The 18795-nt window shown below is 38.3% G+C and overlaps 1 protein-coding gene across 5 annotated transcripts in view; it reads left to right on the top strand.

The window, feature by feature from the left end:
- Nucleotides 1-18795, top strand: part of LOC413466 (zinc finger protein 423) — an 85925-nt gene that overhangs the window by 61891 nt on the left and 5239 nt on the right. Inside the window, exons 1-4 of one of the 5 annotated variants that reach the window (XM_026445101.1) lie at nt 6642-7086; nt 7250-7680; nt 13922-14160; nt 16690-16832. In XM_026445101.1, the coding sequence (XP_026300886.1) occupies nt 7584-7680; nt 13922-14160; nt 16690-16832 (479 nt within the window). In that variant the 5' untranslated portion in view covers nt 6642-7086; nt 7250-7583. Of the gene's footprint in view, nt 1-6641; nt 7681-13921; nt 14161-16689; nt 16833-18795 lie in introns of those variants that run through there. The other 4 variants (XM_026445100.1, XM_026445099.1, XM_026445098.1 and 1 more) reach the window with 4 other exon arrangements.

Here is an 18795-nt window from a genome sequence, read left to right as displayed (position 1 = left end):
CTTTTATTAATTTTATAACTTTGCAATTTTGTAAATTTCAACTTTATTATTTCTTTATTATTTTATTAATAACTTTTATTAATTTTATAACTTTGCAATTTTGTAAATTTTGTAAATTTCAACTTTGTCATTTCATTAACTTTTCCACCTTTTCTTAATTTTACTTAAACTTATCAATCATCTTGTAACTTTGCAAATTTTGCAACTTTCCAAGCTTTACCTTGCAATTTGAATTTCTTAACTTTTGCTTTCGAAAATGAAGGTTGTTTAGACAAACGTGATATTTCTTTGTACTAATGGACTTTCGAAAGGGGAATGTTTGGACTGCTGCAGCCCCAAAATGGCGGCTAAGACAAACCGCGTGAAGGGTACAGCATTCAGAAGGGTAGCCGCTTCCGGTCAGAAGGTTGCTTCCGTAGTTGGATTTACCCTAAGGCGAACCGGAAGCTAGCCGATCCCAGCTAAAAGCTATTCAGCTTCAAATTTATGCCGAGGGAAATATTTCTGCTAAATCGACGTCTTAAAACCGTCTTAAATCCTTCCTCCTTTCTTCGACACGAATCCAACGAAAAGCGAGTCAAAACCCTTCACGAGACTTTCGATATTTTATTATATCTCTTATATTTAAAAAAAAAATTTAACTCTTTTGCATCGCTATAAAATGAAAAATAAAAATAGAAATAAAATAAAAAATATTGTTCCTTCAGGGAAATTTTAATCGAGAAAAGTATGGAATTTTCAAAACGAAACTTCAAAGATTGTTAAATTGATTAATTTTGATACGTTTCCTCGAAGTGGTTATTGTGAAGAACGATTACGTTGGTTAGAAGCGGAAGTATCCTAAGAGAGTAACAGCTACCGGTCTGTGGAGCCGTTTCTCGCGGTTGTTAAGACAGTTTCGAGGAGTTTATGTTCCTTGACCGGAAGCCGTTCCTGTCGTGGCCGAACACCACGTTCCAATTTACATTCTCCCGTTTAGGGTGCGGGAGAAAATTTTCAACGAGCGTAAAAAAAAAGGGTAATTCGTTAAATTTTAATGTTTGTAACATAAGATACAAGTTCATTTTATTATTACTACTTTTTATTATTCCTTGAAATTAATTCTTCCAATGAAGAGAATAGATAAAGAACGTTTCTTCCAATTCAAATCTCTTGGATTATCTCTTCCAACGAGCCTAACTAAATAACTCGACAGATAATTTCGGGATCGCACAAAGAAAGAATCTTATAATCTCTGTTCAAAGGCTAATTGTAGGCATACTTTTGTTCCACCAGATAAATCGTGCCATTGTTGCCTCGAAAGAAAAATATGACTCTCCTGTGGACTTACTCATCCGATTTTAACAAGAATCTATTATCGTGACTTCGACAGATAGTTGAAATAATGTCAATAACTTACCGGTCCGGATATCTCTATCTATTGTGAACGTGTGCTTGTGAAGAACGGATTGATTTACAACTTTTGTAATTATATACGCGCGAAGTAGAAATTTCCAGACTGCGTGACGGCGAGGGAAAAAAATTACTGCGAAAAACCAGTTTATCGTTGGTCATTGCACAAGTGGTGAAGATAAATCGGTCGTAAATCGGTGATTGCTCTCGATAATCGAATGGAAATAGAGGCATCTCCTTTACGCACGCGTGATCTTCTTCCTCGTTTTAAATTGAGACAAAAAAAATTTCTTCGAAAACAAAGCAACTTGTAAATAGAAAAATTTCTTCGTGTTATTAAAATTCGAATATAAATTAATTCTCACGGGCAATTTAAAATGTAGACTCGATTCGTGGAATTGCAAGAAGCGTGTATCCAGATTAAAGTTTGCACGATCCTTAACAAGATCTGAGAAGAGAAGAGGAAAGAACGAAACGTGTGAACAACGGTCCGAATTTCACCGTGAAAGTGTCTCCGATTGGAAGACCGGTAGAAATTGGTTCCGTGGCTTCTTAAAGCGTCTGGTATGCTCGCGTGAGAGCGTCTCAATCTAATAAATTCGTGGAGGAACGCCGTCCGCGTTCTCACAGGCTCCTCTCTGGAATATCGAAGCAATTCCTACCACTTCCGTGTGATCTCTCGACCGCAAATCGAGTGTACTAGTGAGCGCCATTGTCTCTCCATCTCCTCCTTGCGTAAAGTCAGTTTTTTTTGTCCCCTTCGTCTCTTGCATGCATCTTTCTCTAAAAACCAGCCATCCTCCTTCCTCTTTCGCGAAAGCGTTAATCGTCTCTTCGCTTCTCATTCACGCTTTCCAAGTTTAGAGAGCAGCTGATTAATCACTCGACGAATCTTTGATATCGTTGGTAAGAAGAAGAAGAAGAAAAAAAAAGGAGGGAAAGTTTGTCGTTGTTTGATTTCGTAGCGACAATGATTTTTCGGCGATCTTTTTATTTCTTATCTATCGCACACAATCGTATCTAAACCTTCGAGGAACGAGAATGGAGGAGAGGTTATCATCGAATTTCAAATTGTCATCATTCTCTGTGATTCATTTCGAAATGTTTATAATTTTCCAAACGATGAAATTTTACAATAAAATATCTATTTATTCGCATAGATATTAAACGTCCAAAAGAAGAACGTGATATAATCAAAAAGATATAAAATATGTAAAAGCAAAGTATGTTTTATAACGATTAAAAAATGAATTAAATCTTTATTCCAATTCCATAAAAAATTAAATATATTAGACCAATATGAATATATATATGTATATCTGCACAGAGATTTAAAATTCTTCTTCTTCTTTAAAAAAAAAAAAAATAGATCCAATCTACTTTTTACAATAAAATATCGTGCTATTCGCATAGATATTAAACGTCCAAAAGGAGAACGCACGTAATATAATCAAAAGGATATAAAATATCCAAAAAGTACGTTTTAGATCTTTATTTCAATTCCACTTCTATTCATAAAAAATCAAATATATTAGACCAGTATGAATATATATACGTATATCTACACAGAGATTTAAAATTCTTCTTCTTCAAAAAAAAAAAAAAAAATAGATCCAAACGATGAAATTTACTTTTTACAATAAAATATTGTGCTTTTCGCATAGATATTAAACGTCCAAAAGGAGAACGCACGTGATATAATCAAAAGGTTATAAAATATCCGAAAAATTTTAGATCTTTATTTCAATTCCACTTCTATTCATAAAAAGTCAAATATATTAGACCAGTATGAATATATATACGTATATCTGCACAGAGATTTAAAATTCTTCTTCTTCTTTAAAAAAAACGATGAAATTTACTTTACTTTTACAATAAAATATTGTGCTATTCGCATAGATATTAATCCAAAAGGAGAACGCACGTGATATAATCAAAAGGATATAAAATATCCAAAAAGTACGTTTTAGATCTTTATTCCAATTCCACTTCTATTCATAAAAAATCAAACCATATACAAACCAATATATATCTGCACAGAGATTAAAAATTCTTCTTCTTCAAAAAAAAAATAGAAATTAATTTAATAGAAAAGTATACATTAAATTCTTAAATTTCGTATTAGGAAAGAAGAGGAAATATAGGAGACGCGCAGGTATAGGAGCGGGACGAAGGCATGAATGAAATCGCGCGTGCCGGGTTGCGTGACGTCGCGCGCCACGTGGTGGGGGCGAAGGGGAACGTGTGGACGCGGCCTAAAGCGTGGGTGGTTTGCGGGCCACCGATTCACCTCCGGGGCGGACGGAAGCGTCGCGTGCGCGTGTGAACGAGCCAGAAGGGAAAACGCGTGCATCGGCGGGGCCGCGTAGGCGGAGTCGATCGCGATGAAAACGGTAAAAGCCGCACATGCGCTTTATTTAAGGAGCCACCCACAACGTGCTTCGTGTCACGTTGCCACGGCCTCGATTTTCATTCATATTTCCACTCTCCCTCCCACATTTCCTCCCAACTTTTCGCCCTTCCTTAAGAGATATCCGATCTGTTAAGAGAATTTACGAAACAACGAATCGAGTTTTATATATTTTCGGAGCCCGTTCGAGTGAGTTAGGTTAGGTTCAACGGCGGGAGATTCAATGGAAGTTGTTGTTTGAGTAATTTCATTAGATTTGGTTTCTTTCTTTCCTCCCTCTTTTTTTTTAATTTTTTTGGAGTAGATTAAACGGGTTCACGGCAGGAAATTCCATGGATCATTTGGTAGGAAGTTTGAGAGATGAGTTACACGATGTAGTTTAAAACGAAGTTTCGAAACTTTCGACGGTAGAATCTTTGCGTTGGAGGCGAATGCAATTCGCGCTTTGGAGCAGATAACTTCACTTGTTGCATTTCTTTGAATTTTTCTAGAAAATATAATATACATGTAACATGGAAAAATGAATTTAATAACGGTTGGAATAGCGGTGTTAAAAAGTGGAAAAGATCCAGGAATCATCGGACGTGCGTGCCTAAGGCGATCTTTAATGGAAGAACATCTTTTTGCCCGAGGTGTTTCGCATCGCTGCCGGTCACACTGTTTCCGTTTCGATGTCGAATCGGAGTAGCCGTCTGCACGATTCGGTCCAGTTGCGCGATCAATAAAAGCATCCGGCAAAAACGACTCACAATGAAAACTCTGGCTGAAGGAAACACCCGTGGCAATTAAAACGTTACATTGAAAAAGTATCGAGATTTTTCAAGCCTCCTTTCCATCGCAAAAAAAAAACTTGACCATTTAATCACTACACTCTAATATACCACCCATCTACCTATCTATCTACTATAAAAATCATAAATCCAAAATTCAAACATCAAGAAATCTGTCAAAAAATTCTTTCATTCCACTCTCTTCGATCAATTTAAGTACAATCTCCAAATTTATCTTGATCACAATATCTCGAAAAGAAAGAAACCTTTGAAAAGAGTACTCGAGGCAATAAATTTCTCAACTTCTCACCTTCTATTCTCCAATTTTCTAAATTCTAAGAATCGATTTACAGATCTATCTAAATCGCGAAACTGAAAATTGCTACGTACCTCGAAGAAGAAGAAGAAAAAGAAGAAAAAGAAAAAAACCAAAAGTCCAAGAAGAGAGTCATCGACATCCACAGCTATATGTATACGTGCGAATGACACGGGCAGGGATGAAGACCACCTAACGTCACGATCGCAACGAGATAAATAATCGCGATGGGTGGGCGCCTCGCGCCTTTCCGTGCACGGGCCACGGGTTACGGGCACACCTTATGGGTCCCCTCCAGGGAGTCTGTCTCCTCTGTTAGGCCCCCATAAGGTGGTACAGAGCTCCAACCGTGTGTGAGAATCCATTCCAGTCGATTTCACAGGGGTTGCAGGGGGTCTCTCTCTCTTTTTCTTTTTCCCTCTTCTATTTTTCTTCCTTCCTTCCTTCCTTCCTTTCTTTCTTTTTCCTTCCACCTTATATTTTCCCAACATTTTTGGTATGTGCATATACATACACGTGTATACAAATCTGAAGGCTGAACCTTTCGATTTGGATCCCCCGATAGAAACCCCGCTGGCGAACCTTGGAAATAGGTTTCACGAAAACTATGCGCCGTGCCGCTTCTGTTTTCTGCGACGACCAGTTAACAGCTTGTTAACTGCCGTTGGATATCGCTTCGAGGAAGCAATACGCCCTTGGTTTCCTCGAATATTGCCTCGGTCTCGAATAAATGGAACGTATATATAGGGTGGCTTGGCAACCCGTGAGATTTCCATCGATCAGATTCCCATTGATTGTTGCGTAAATAATCCATCTTGCAAATCAATTGTTAAAATTGCGAAATTGTGTGCGTGCACGTACTTTAAATTGTTAGAAAATTAATTTTATGATTATTGTTGAAAATTATTAGTATATGTTTCACTTTGAAATTTCCCCAGAGAAAATTTTATCCAAAGGTGCTCCAATTTTTTTTATTGTACCTACATTTCGCGACTCCAATAATTTCTAATTCTTACAACTGATGCTAAGAACTTATACTTTTCCAATCATTCCCTTTTTACCTTAAGTCTCACATGTTATCAAAAATTTTCCACTCCCATTCTCGATCTGTGCAAAACGAGCCAACTTTTAACAACTTCAAGAAAGCGATCTTTATACATTTCCTATAGATCTTCCAATCACTCCTCCCATTCCTCTTTCCATCCATCATCGAATCTCCAAAACTGCATCGTTACTCGCAACTCTCAACAACACGAGCCACCAACCTCGTCATACAACCGTCATAAAAGTACCTACACACTCTTTTCATCCCTCTCCCCTCAAAATCCCCGTTCTTAAATATTTTCGACCAACACTTACGAACGTAAGTCCCTCAAAGAGCCCCTTAAAACCGATCATCCCCCTTCCCCTCATCCAAAACGGGAAACGGGACAATTCTTAATATAATAAGATCGCCAGCTCGGTCCTCGCGCACACACACACACTCACACGCACACGAGCACCGCGTGGGACAGCGGCGATCACCTAGCACGTATCAGCTGGCTGGCTGCAGAAACAGAGGTGGACGAAAAGGTTAAATAGGTGCGAGAGGTAGCCGGAAGGTGGGTGTACTCCGTTAGTGTGCGATCCCGCCTACCGTCCAATGCGGTCGCTGGTTTCCCAGGGGACTCCCTGGCCTCTCGCAGCCAGGCTTTTGTCGTCGTCCCTTCTCCTTCCTCCACGTACGGCGAACACTCTTTCAGGAGGTTTCAGGAGGTGGACGTTGGTGTGTCGGTTTTGCATCGTGCGCGATAATAGTGGAACCGTGGGTTCCCGGGTTTAGTGCGCGTTTATACACTCGGCCGTGTTCCTCGGTGGCCGGCAGCGCGGAGATCGTTCGCCGCCAGTCCTTGCGATCGAACGATCGAGACCGGATCGATAAACGCACTCCTTCCTTCCCATCCCCCTCCCCCCGCCCCCCCGGCAAATTGGGGGAAATAACGAGCGTTTAATACCCGCGCTTTTCCGCAGCTTCGACCTTGTCACGTGGTTCTTTCGTTCGAGAGAGTCGAAAGTTTGGGCCAGGTCTCTTCTCTCCGCGCGGAGAAGAAGAGATTTGCTTTTGCGATTTCTTTGGAATTCTGGTTTTTTTTGTTTTTTTGGTTTACGTATCTTCGTGTGATCGAGTGTTCGAGTTTTGGAAGTTTTCGTAGGAAGGGGTTAGTTTCGAGGAGAATCATTTTTGAATAAGTTTTGGAAGGAATTGTTGGTCGGGTCGAGTGTGGTGAAGAATCGACAGTGACAGCAGGCTAATTATATTATGATTATTGTAGATGATTTTTCGCTGTTCGAATTCGGGAATCAATTGTAGTTTATTTATAGATTTTGAACGAAATTCGAGGAAAGGGACGAATCGTGACGAAGATTGAGCTAATTGGAGACTAATATTTTTTCAATTTCGAAAAAAGTTTACATGTAAAGAATATTCTGTTATCGAAGTGATGGATATCTGATAAATGTATATATATTTATAACAGTCTCTTTTTTTTTCTTTTTTCTTTGGAATCGTTTCTCGTTGCTCCAAATTTCAAAATTTAAAAATTCGGAGTAGATCAATTTGAAGAACTCTTTTTCGAATTGGTTGGTATCAACCGGTGATGGTGAACGGGTGTGAATTTGAGTATACAAGGGGTGATTGAACAAGAAGAAGGACAAAATGTTGTTCAAGGGAAATAGTTCGAGATTGGAGTTGTTAATAGGGAAAATCCAGGCACACAAGGAGCCTTCTCAGGAGGAGCAGCAAAAGTCCAAAGGTATTATTCTTTTTTATTAATTAAATATAAGTATATTTATTTTTGTTATTGAATAAAAATAATAAAATTGCATGGTTTTTTATTACAACAATTCAAAGTAGAATCGTAAGTAGAATGGTCGATTAAAATATATCTTTTCCTTTATTCGAAGTTATTTTTCTTTTTCTTTTTTTTTTTTTTTTTTTTCTTTCGTTACACGCGAACGTATTTCAATCGCTTACCCTTCGTTTCATACGTCTCCTCAATTTCAATCTGATCCGTTAATTGATGGTTAAGTTACTCGCTATTAAAAGTCTTTCACGATGATACAATATCATCGACTGTCTAATAGAATTATCCGAAAGCTTCGCAGTTGGAGAAGCATATTTAACGCCGTCCAATTTAAAACTCGGAGATGGGCATCATAGATCACAATTATCAAGTTTACGCTTGTCAGAATGTATTACTATACACCATCGTGAAAATTTCATTTAGACGTAGATATTTTAAATTGAAGCAATAACAAATTTAAAGGATTATTAATCGAAGGTGGAAATGATAAATTAAGAAATCCTTCCATTTTATCGATTATATTATTCATATTATCGATTAGGATCCTGGTTCCAACAAAAATTTCTTATAATTGACAATGTAATTATACTGAAATTATCTATCACCAAAATATTCAAATTTCATCTAACTGATTAATCAATCTATCGTCAAATTTCAAACACCTTCGAAATCTCGAAATCCCTAAATTATCTACCAAAATCCCCCTAAAAATAATCCTAAACGATTCGATCGTTCGCCTAATTTTCTCGAAATAAAATTCATATCCTGATCCCCTAACAATGATCCAGCATCAAGAGATCATATTTAATATAAATTATCCACTATCAAAATCCCCCTTAAAAAATCCCTAAACGATTCGATCGATCACCAAAATTTCTAATTTCCTCGAAACATTCAGAAAATTCATATCCTGCTTCCTATGATATGAATCCAGCATTAAGAAATCACGCTTAACATAAATTATCCTATCGAAATCCCCCTAAAAAAATCCCTAAACGATTAATCGTCTCTAATTTCCTCGAAACATTCAGAAAATTCATATCCTGATCCCCTAACAATCATCGAAAATGTGAATTCAGCATCGAGAGATCATGCTTAATATAAATTATCCACTATCAAAATCCCCCTAAAAAAATCCCTAAACGATTAATCGTCTCTAACTTCCTCGAAACATTCAGAAAATTCATATCCTAGTTCCCTAACAATCATCAAAAAGATGAATCCAGCATCAAGAGATCACGCTTAACATAAATTATCCACATTATCAAAATCCTCCTAAAAAAAAATCCCTAAACGATTCGATCAATGGCCAAAATCTCTAATTACCTAATTTTCTCGAAACATTGAGGAAAATTCATATCCCTTATCGATCGTCATATCAAATATGAACCCAGCATTTCAAAGGATTCGCATCTTATCAATCTCGAAATCTCTAAACTACCAAAAATCTCTCCCCTTCTTTTTCCCCAAAAAAGAAACGAAGGAAAATTTCCAAATTACCCGATCGCCGAACCGAAAACACCATTCGTTTCGATCGATCAACGAATATCGTGGATAAAAAAAAAAATATCGATCCAAGCGCGAGAGATGGCGGTTGTTACGCCAATGTCGATGAAAAAATCCGCGCAAACGACTGGGGCAGAAGGGTTGTCAGAGGTTCGCGTGCTAACATAAGTCACAATTAACGAAGGCGTTAAGTCGGCCCCCTATTAATAAGCGTGGTCGAAGCGTCCTATAAATAGCGACGGGCACGAGGTGACAACATTATACGCGGCCACATGCGACCACAGGGAGGCTGTATGGGCTCGCACCAACACTGCCACAAGATAAAAACACAATGCAATACGGCTGGCATCGGCAGGTCGCAGAAAAGAGCTGCCAGTGTTAAGTGCGACTATTTTCGCGTCGATGACACATCGCCGCTGATTGGACGGAATCGAGACTCTAAATAAAACCCCCTTCGATCCTCCGGCCGAGCCCTCGCATCCTTGCCTCCTCTTCGTTTTCGCGTTATCGCACCCCCCTTCTCCCCTCCCTCCCCCGATTCCTTTACTTGGGAGAAGATCCTACCTTTCTTTCCATCGTTTCAATCGTTCGAGAAACGATGTTCTCTCTTCATCACTTCTTTGCAACGCTTTGATTCGGCTAAGGATTCTAGATTCCTCTTTTTTTTTTTCTTTTTTTTTCAAGAAATACTTTGATCGGTATTGGTCTCATCTAAATTCGATCAAGTCTTTTGGGAAATTTTAAGAGGATTCAGTTTATGGGCACGAAAATTTATCCAAAAATTTGTATTTGAACAAGCATTCTACTCATTCTCTCTCTTTTTGAGGATATTTTAAGAATTTTCGTGTTTCTCTATCACGTCTCGAATAAAAAAAAGGATTCTAGGTAAGATTAATCTAGATTCCTCTTTTTTTTTTTTTTCAAGAAATACTTTGATCGGTATTGGTCTCATCTAGATTCGATTAGGTCTCTTGGGAAATTTTAAGAGGATGCGTCGTTCAGTTTAGGATGTGGGCACGAAAATTTATCCAAAAATTTGTATTTGAACAACCGTTCTACGTTTTCTGCAGTTTGATCTGAATCCATTTTTGAAGATATTTTGAGAATTTTCTCGGATAAAAAGAAATAGATTATCGTTTTGAGAATTCTGTGTAAAAGTATAATAAAATTAAGGAGCGAAAAGTTGAAGAGATGGTTGTTGGAGAATTCGCGTTTGAATTTCCGTGTTTTGAACGAAAAGTAATAAAATTGAGGAGGGAAAAGTTGGAGAGATGGTTGTTGGAGAAATGGGAGAGAAGTCGGCCTTCGCCGACCGAGATGAAGAGACGTTTAAAAGATTTCGAAGAACGATCGGATCTTTCCATGAATGGGCTGACGAAAGGCTTGATCCTGATTTGTTGGCAATCGCAACCGAATTGTTGACGGCGGCGGGATCAGCTGGGTGCTTTCGTACACTCGATCGGCAGCTCGGTTTATATTTATTGCACGCTCACCCGATCTGCCGCGTCTCTTTTTCCCTTCGAGAAGAGGCGCGCGTGAGTCATGCTGGATGCCAATTGGGCGAGTGCCCCGTTCCCGTGCCGCGGTCCATGTTGCACAATTGCAGGAACACCTGATTTTTTTCTACGCTCGCAATCGTCGAGGCACGCCGACAAATCGTAGCCGTTCCTGCGAAATTGCAAAATAATACCAACCCGTGTATATAAATATCATGAAAAGAAATCAAAGAGAGAGAGAGAGAGAGAATGCGAAGAGAGAAACGACATAGAATTTAATTTAAACGCGGAAATTTGAAGAAATGCAATTTCAAGATACATGAAAATATATTCAGAAATATATAATATTCAGAAATTTAAGGGAACGAGAATTTTAAAATATTAGAGAATGAACTATTCGAGAATGGCAATGAAGAAGCAAAAGATGAGAAATATGAAAGATACGAAGAATTTAAAAATGGCGAATGAAATTTTTAAATTGAAAATGAGATTAAAAGTTTGAGAAAACAGCGATGTCGCGATTCATAGGCGACGGCTCGAACGGTCGTTTGATGTCGCAGTTGCTAGAAGTCGCGATCCCAGAAAATTAAAGCGTGAAAAACGGTGGCGGAGGACGCGTGGGCGGAGGATGCGACCCATTTAAACGGATACACGAGCCCGATCTCGTTGGGTGTCTCTCGCGCTCGCGTTTCAAGGAGCAGAGACGGCGGGATTCCGCAAAATCTCTTAAATTCAGTGGTGGGTGTCGGATCCAGCGTGTGGACGGGGCAAATGAGGAAACGGCCAACTAGCCGAGTCATTTCCACCGTTTACCAGGGCCACTTTGCTCTATCCGACCCGGTACGAGTCTTCATTCTTGCCAATTATTAATTATTCCACTCGTCCGGATCTCTCCTTTTTGTCACCGGTTTTCTTCGTCTACGACGACACCGTCGTTTCTCCCTCACTCATCGTTCCGTCCTTCTTCTTCCCCTTCTTCCAACTTTTCCAACGTTTTTTTTTTTCGAACGAATCTTCGCTCGATCGATAAAAATTAACTTAACTTATCAAATAAACGAAATCTATTTTACATGTAATACTTACTATTTCATTGAATTTGCAAAAACTTTGGAAAACAGATCTGGGATGGAAAAATGGAAGAGGTTCCAGACTGAATGATTGAATATCGATCGATAAAAATTAACCTAACTTATCGAAACGAATAAACAAAATCTATCTTACGTGTAATACTTACTATTTCATTGAGTTTGCAAAAACTTTGGAAAACAGATCTAGGATGGAAAAATGAAAGAGGCTTCAGACTGAATGATTGAATATCGATCGATGAAAATTAACCTAACTTATCGACGAATAAGCGAAACCTATCTTACGTATAATTCTTACTATTTCATTGAGTTTGCAAAAACTTTGGAAAACAGATCTGGAATGGAAAAATGGAAGAAGCTCCAAACTGAATGATTAAATATCGATCGATAAAAATTAACCTAACTTATCAAATAAACGAAATCTATTTTATATGTAATACTTACTATTTTATTGAATTTGCAAAAACTTTGGAAAACAGATCTGGGATGGAAAAATGAAAGAGGCTTCAGACTGAATGATTGAATATCGATCGATGAAAATTAACCTAACTTATCGACGAATAAGCGAAACCTGTCTTATGTATAATACTATTTTATTGAGTTTGCAAAAATTTATCGTTCGATTCGATGTAACAAGAAAAACTCGACGATCTCATTCTCGTGAAGCAATTATATGTTTATCGTGCAAATATCGGATAACAGATCGGGAAAAATGAAACAATTATCCATCGCGTATCGATCGGTGAAAATTAACCTAACTTATCGACGAATAAACGAAACCTATCTTACGTATAATACTATTTTATCGAGTTTGCAAAAACTTATCGTTCGATTCGATGTAACAAGAAAAACGATCCGTTCTCGAAGCAATTATGCATTTATCGCGCAAATATCGGACAAGAGATCGGGGATGGAAAAATGGAAGAAGCGAAGAAGGAATTCGCTTTTCTTCTATCCGTGAGAGGACGAGTCTTCTCCAGTGGAGGATGAACGACGACGAAGCCTCTCTTGACAATGTTCACGGGTTAATGGTACCAGTTTCACCGCATACTCGTTACGAAAACGATATAAAGGGACATGTAACGGGGAAGGTGAGGTCAGCCAGACTCTCGTAATATTTCTACGTGTTCGTTCGAGTTCGTAAGGTTCATTTATGGAACTGGTTCGTCTTACGACATTTATAAACCTGTTCCCCGAAAAGATCGCTCGTACGAATGTTCGCCACTCTCCTCGTTCCGTGTACGAAACATCGACGTCGATCGACACAATCCTCAAAACAAAGATCCTTGCTTCTTTTCTTCTTTGCTTTCTTTGATTTTTTTTTCTTCTTTACTTTTTCGATTTCCCTTTTGTTCTCTTTGCTTTCTTGATTTCTTTATTTCATTTTTTTTTCTTTTTTTTTACAAATTCTTCTAGGTTTCTTCTTCTCCACTCCTTTCTTTTCTGCTTCTCAGATTCCTAAATTCCCAGGTTTCTTCTTTCTCTGATTTCTTGGCTTCTCGACTCCTTTCTTTTCCGATTCTTAGATTCCTAAATTCCTAGGTTTCTTCTTTCCTCACTTTCTTGACTACTTAATCTCTTTTCTTGCTCCCTTCTCTCTTCTTCTAAATTTCTAATTCCTAAATTCCTACATTCCTTCTTTCTTCAATTTCTTTTCTTGATCCCTTCTCTACTTCAGCTTCCTTAATTTCTAATTTCTAATTCCTAAATTCCTACATTCCTTCTTTCTTCATTTTCTTGATTACTTAATTTCTTTTCTCGGTCCCTTCTCTCTTCTTCAGCTTCCTTCATTTCTTCTCTTTTTCACTGGACACAGAATCATCGTCGCAACAAAAACCAATTCATCGCGACGAAAAATCGCGGAAGAATCAACGGCCTCTTCCCTCCAATATTCCATCACGCTTCTCCTCGTTCCCCAACATTGATACAAATGGTATCCGTTCCATTTATCCACCTCAGAGGGAGGTGGCAAGCATTTGTATCCATCCACCATTTCATCCCTAAAATTAAATAAATCACGAAAAGAAAAATCTTCCTATATCTCTTTCCATCTTCTCCCATCTTCGAACCGAGAAACTCAGCCGTTCCCTGTTTAAATTGCAGAGGCGTTGGGGACCGGAAGCTCGTCGTGGCAGAGCGAGGATGGCGGACCAAACTCGCGGCGAGGCGGCGAGACGCCCTCGTCTTGCGCGACCCCGACGTCGGCCAGTTTCCCGTCGGAGCCAGAGGTCGACGCCGACGTCGGAGTGAACGCCGACGGGAGCAACGCGACAGCCCCTTACCCCTGCCAATTCTGCGACCGCACGTTCCCCCGGCTTAGCTATCTCAAGAAGCACGAACAGGTATCCATCCAGGAGGATTATTATTATTATTATTACGTTATTCGTTCTTTCTCCCCTCCTCCCCTTCCAATCGTCTCTCGTGTTTGCATTTTTACATCTCGTTCATTACCTTGCAAATTGTAAGTCTTTGGAGAAAGATATTTTTTTCATCGTTTTATTATTTTTTTTTTCCTTTGGAGAATTAGAGAATCTCAAAATATCGTTGTCATAATTGGAATTATTTATTTTCCTTTCATCTTTTCACTGCAAAGATTATGTATATGTGTGTATATTTGGAAATGGAGTGATCAATCATCTTTTTCCACTGCAAAAATTATATATATACATATATTTGGAAACGAGTGATATAATTTAAATTTTTCTTTTTTTTTTGGTCTTTAAAATTATAAAATTATCAATCCTATATATATATTTAAGATTTTAGGAAAGAAGTAATACAAAATTCAAAATTTATGATATCATTTCTCGAAATTTCAAGGTTAAATATATATTCCAATCGTTATTTTTATCGACGTTCCTTGTAATCCAGCGAAACTGAGTATCGTCGAAGAACGGAAACGCGTCACTCGAGTGGAGGCGCGAAGGACGCGTAGCCTCTCTCTCTCTCTCTCTCTTCCATTTTTCCATTTTGCGGTGGCGGTGGCATTAGAGAAGACAGATTCTCTTCCGCGTCCGAGTCTACGTCGAACGGGTCATCTTCGGGTCAAAATCTGTTCCATGGCCCATAACAGGTTGTACCGGTCAGGTTGTTCTCGTCCAGGTGGTTCTCCGTGCCTCGGCCTCTTCTCTACGCTTCTTCGAGGCCCGATATAAAAGCCGCTTCCACATACGCGAGCTGAATCGCGCCTCGCTTCAAGCAAAGATACGAGGCCGATAACGGAGATAAATTTCGTTCAGGGGCTATGAAATCTTCCTTCATTGCCTCGAGTATTTTTTTTTCCTTCTTGTTCTTCTTCTTTGTCTCTATCTCGACCACGAGGAATCAGAAGAAATATTTCCATTTACGGAATTTCGAGAAGGATGGAACATTGTCCTTTTACCTTTTACTTTTTGTTGAATCGATCATGAGAGTGGCAAAGCTGGTCGAATTTCGAAGAGCGTGAACGTTTTTCGTTGCTCTATTTCCAAAATAGAACTTTGGAAATGGGATCGAATTTTTTAGTTTCTCCCAGACGGATCTCTAGGAAACAAATCTCGAATTTCGAAAAGTGAGATGTATATATTATCCGTTTCTAATCCAAAATTGATTTAAGTTTTTATAATTTAGTGTATATGAATCAAATTCAATATTATTAAATTTTGGATATTCATATGATCAATATGATTGATTTAATTGAAAAGAAAGGATTTACAATTTCGTCAATTAAGTATAAAATTTTTAACGAAGGAAAACAAATGATTGATAAAATAATAATTGGAATTACTTCCAAATAATTTCAATGTTATGATTTTTTAATAAAAATAAGTTTGAGAATTTACTTAAAAATAAGTCTTAAAATAATATAAATAGTTAATGTTGAAATTGTAATAATAATTATTATAACTATATTATGAAATGAAATTAAATTATCGGCGTAATATGAGTTTGATTCTTGAAATATAAATCATGTGGAAATTTTAATAAATAATATTTGTTAATAATATTAAATTATTAATTTTAATAAAAGATTTTACTTTAAGAAAACCTTTAATAATCTTTTCCATTGGAAAATGAATAATATTAATATTGGCCACAAAAATGTTTTATAATTTTCATAGAGAAATGCAGAAATTGTTATCTTGAGTTTGAAATAAAGTTATCGTTGGATTGAATCATCATGATCATCGAGAATAATGACAAGGCTTTAGCGGAGGAGATTTCCAGCGGTTGGAGGAGGAGCAAGAGGATCGACGGGGCAAGAAAGTTCCTCGAGGAGGAATTCCCTCCGGTGGTTGTCACCCAGGTAGATCAGTGTGACCGATATGATCGCGAACGGGCCGGGTCATTCTCTTTGTACAGCTCTTTTTATGCTCTCCTTTTCTTTCTTTTTTTTTTTTCCTCTCTTTTTCCCGAGTCGGTCTTCGTCCAACGAAGTAACCTCGGCACGTACGACTTTCGAGCCGTCGGCTCCTTTGAAGAGACAATCCGGACGGAAGGGCGAAGCGATCGCCTTCTTCCTCGAGACGTCTGTATCGCGACGTCTATAAGACGTTTTTCACGGATACGAAGGAAATATAAGGAGAATAATCGAAAGAGAAATTTTTTTTTAAGAATGTCTCGAAAGGAAAACGAAGAGAAACTTCCTTCTCTTCCTTCGCCTCTTTGAAAATTTCAATTTATTTTCCAGATATATTAATTTTGTCCCTCCATTCAATTTTCAAAAACTTCCATCTGAAATCTTTACGAACGATAAATGATAAACTCTGTTAAAAATTATTGATCGATCCATGTATCTATTTGCTTTGAAGAAAAATGATCGGTGTATGCAAATGAATCGAGGCAATCACGATTAGTATCGATACGTGTATTCGTTCCTTTTAATGTCACAGAGTCACGGGGACCAAATGCCATACAGGTGCAGCTGGTGTGCCAGATTGTTCAAACATAAACGCAGCAGAGATCGACACGTGAAGCTTCACACAGGAGACCGAAGATATCGATGCACGCACTGCGAGGCTGCTTTCTCCAGGAGGTACGTCCCTATTATCCTCTAAATATCTCTCCTTCACCAAGAATTCTTTTATCTCCAACTTAATTATTTGCAAAAAAATTTATCCCATCGATGAATTGTAAATATAATCTCGTTTCGTAAAGTTTATTATACTTGATATAAAAGATTGTAACAAATCAAGTAATACAATATTGGATGCGTACGTTAAGTCGAAGAACAATTGAATGTGAAGTAGACAAGCGGGAACGAGAGTGGATAGGCCCCGATATTCCGATCCATCGTTTGACAAATGAATAATGATCGCGCGACGACCACGGCTCCGGCTGGCATTAGTCAAGCTTACTCTCTTACGTGACTCTTTCTGTATTTACCACCTTCCCTCCTCTCTCTCTCTTTCTCTTTTTCGCCTCTTCCCCCTCCTATCTTTATTTCTCCCTTTTCTCTCGCATTCAACCCATGGGTTATTGAAATGCTAAGCCGGTATAAAGCAGGCGGATCCGCAAGGGTGGCAAGCACACGCACCTTTTCGTCCTTTAAGTGTCCACATGGTCTTCTCGAGATATACACACGAGGCAATGTATATGTATATATATATATGTATAGATACATGAATACAAGAAGAAGGGGATCTCTTCTCTGCGTCCCTCGGCTGAGTGGACAGGTAGGCGCATAGGTGTTACGGGACAACAGGTAGAACATTAGTCAAGTGCCTCGTTGCTCCTCGTCCACCGACGCTACGAGCCCTTACGTCGCGCTCGTGACTTTCATTACGTTTCTTCTTTTCTTTAGATTTATCCTTCTCTCTCTCTGAAAAGTTTTAGTCGAATCGATTCTTGAAAATTTTAATAACAAAGGATCGGATCAATCGCTAAAAATTTCTGTTGGACGTTCTTCGAGATTACTATTTTAAAATTGTTTGTATTTGTGTTTGTTGAATATATACGATAAATTTGTTCTTTTTTTTAAATTAGAAAAAATTCTATTAGAATTCAATTTTGATGTAAAGTGTTTTAAATGGGTATTTTCTCAAGAGGATGAAAATAAACAGAGGTTTTAACAGAGGCTTAGCCCGTCGGCCATTATTACAATCGCATTTCTGGATCTTTACGCCACATCTCTATTCGTTCTCTCGGCTCGACGGCCGGCTTGGGTGATCCAACAAAAGGGTGAAAACCCCTGTAGTTCCCTTACATAGATACCGTAACCGCAGGAGATCCGAACGATCTCGAAATCGATCGAGATACACGCTCGACCAGTTGTTGGTCCTAGATTATCTGCCCATGAGAGAAAATAAAGCGAAAACATCTCTTCTCTCTGTTAATTTGTCGAAAATTATTATCGTCATCGATATTCTCACTTAGAACGATAGATATTATCTTCCAAGAAAAGTATCTTCCTCCCTTTCTTCAATATCTTTGAATCGTATTTTAACATTCGTGGCATTATTTTGTTGAAGAAAGAAAATAATTATTTTTAAATAATCGAAGATAAAAAGATTCGAGAAAGATTTAAACTAAAACGTATTTAAAACTATATAACCATTGTTAAATCGTATCAGCCATTCTGAGTAATAAACGTTTCCAAAAGATTCAAGATGTCGAAAAAGTTGTCCAGTTTCGATATATATTTTTTTCTTCTTCTTCTCTTCTTCCCTTCCTCCCCCGAAGAAAAAAATTTTGCTAAGCACAGAGACGATACATACACGATAATAGGACAGGTAGAACATAACCAGTCGATAATCCTGGCGCATGAATTATTCAAACACAAAGTGCAAGAGCGAATTTGCCGTCTGTCTTCGTTTCTGAACGAGCCGAGACACTGACCGGTTGGACCAAACCGGTGACCTCGCCTTATAACGGATTTAGTTTTCCACCGGACGGATGAATTATTTATCCGTCGAGCGACACATCGAGCAGAGGAAAATCGTTCGGCCATCGTTCACATTCCCTCTTTATTTTTGCCAACACGCCACCGATCAATTTTT

Source organism: Apis mellifera, linkage group LG14 (genome assembly GCF_003254395.2).
Source record: "Apis mellifera strain DH4 linkage group LG14, Amel_HAv3.1, whole genome shotgun sequence".
In the NCBI taxonomy this organism is placed as follows: domain Eukaryota; kingdom Metazoa; phylum Arthropoda; class Insecta; order Hymenoptera; family Apidae; genus Apis; species Apis mellifera.
The sequence above is the reverse complement of the archived record's forward strand: the minus strand, read 5'-3'. Positions and strand labels throughout refer to the sequence as shown.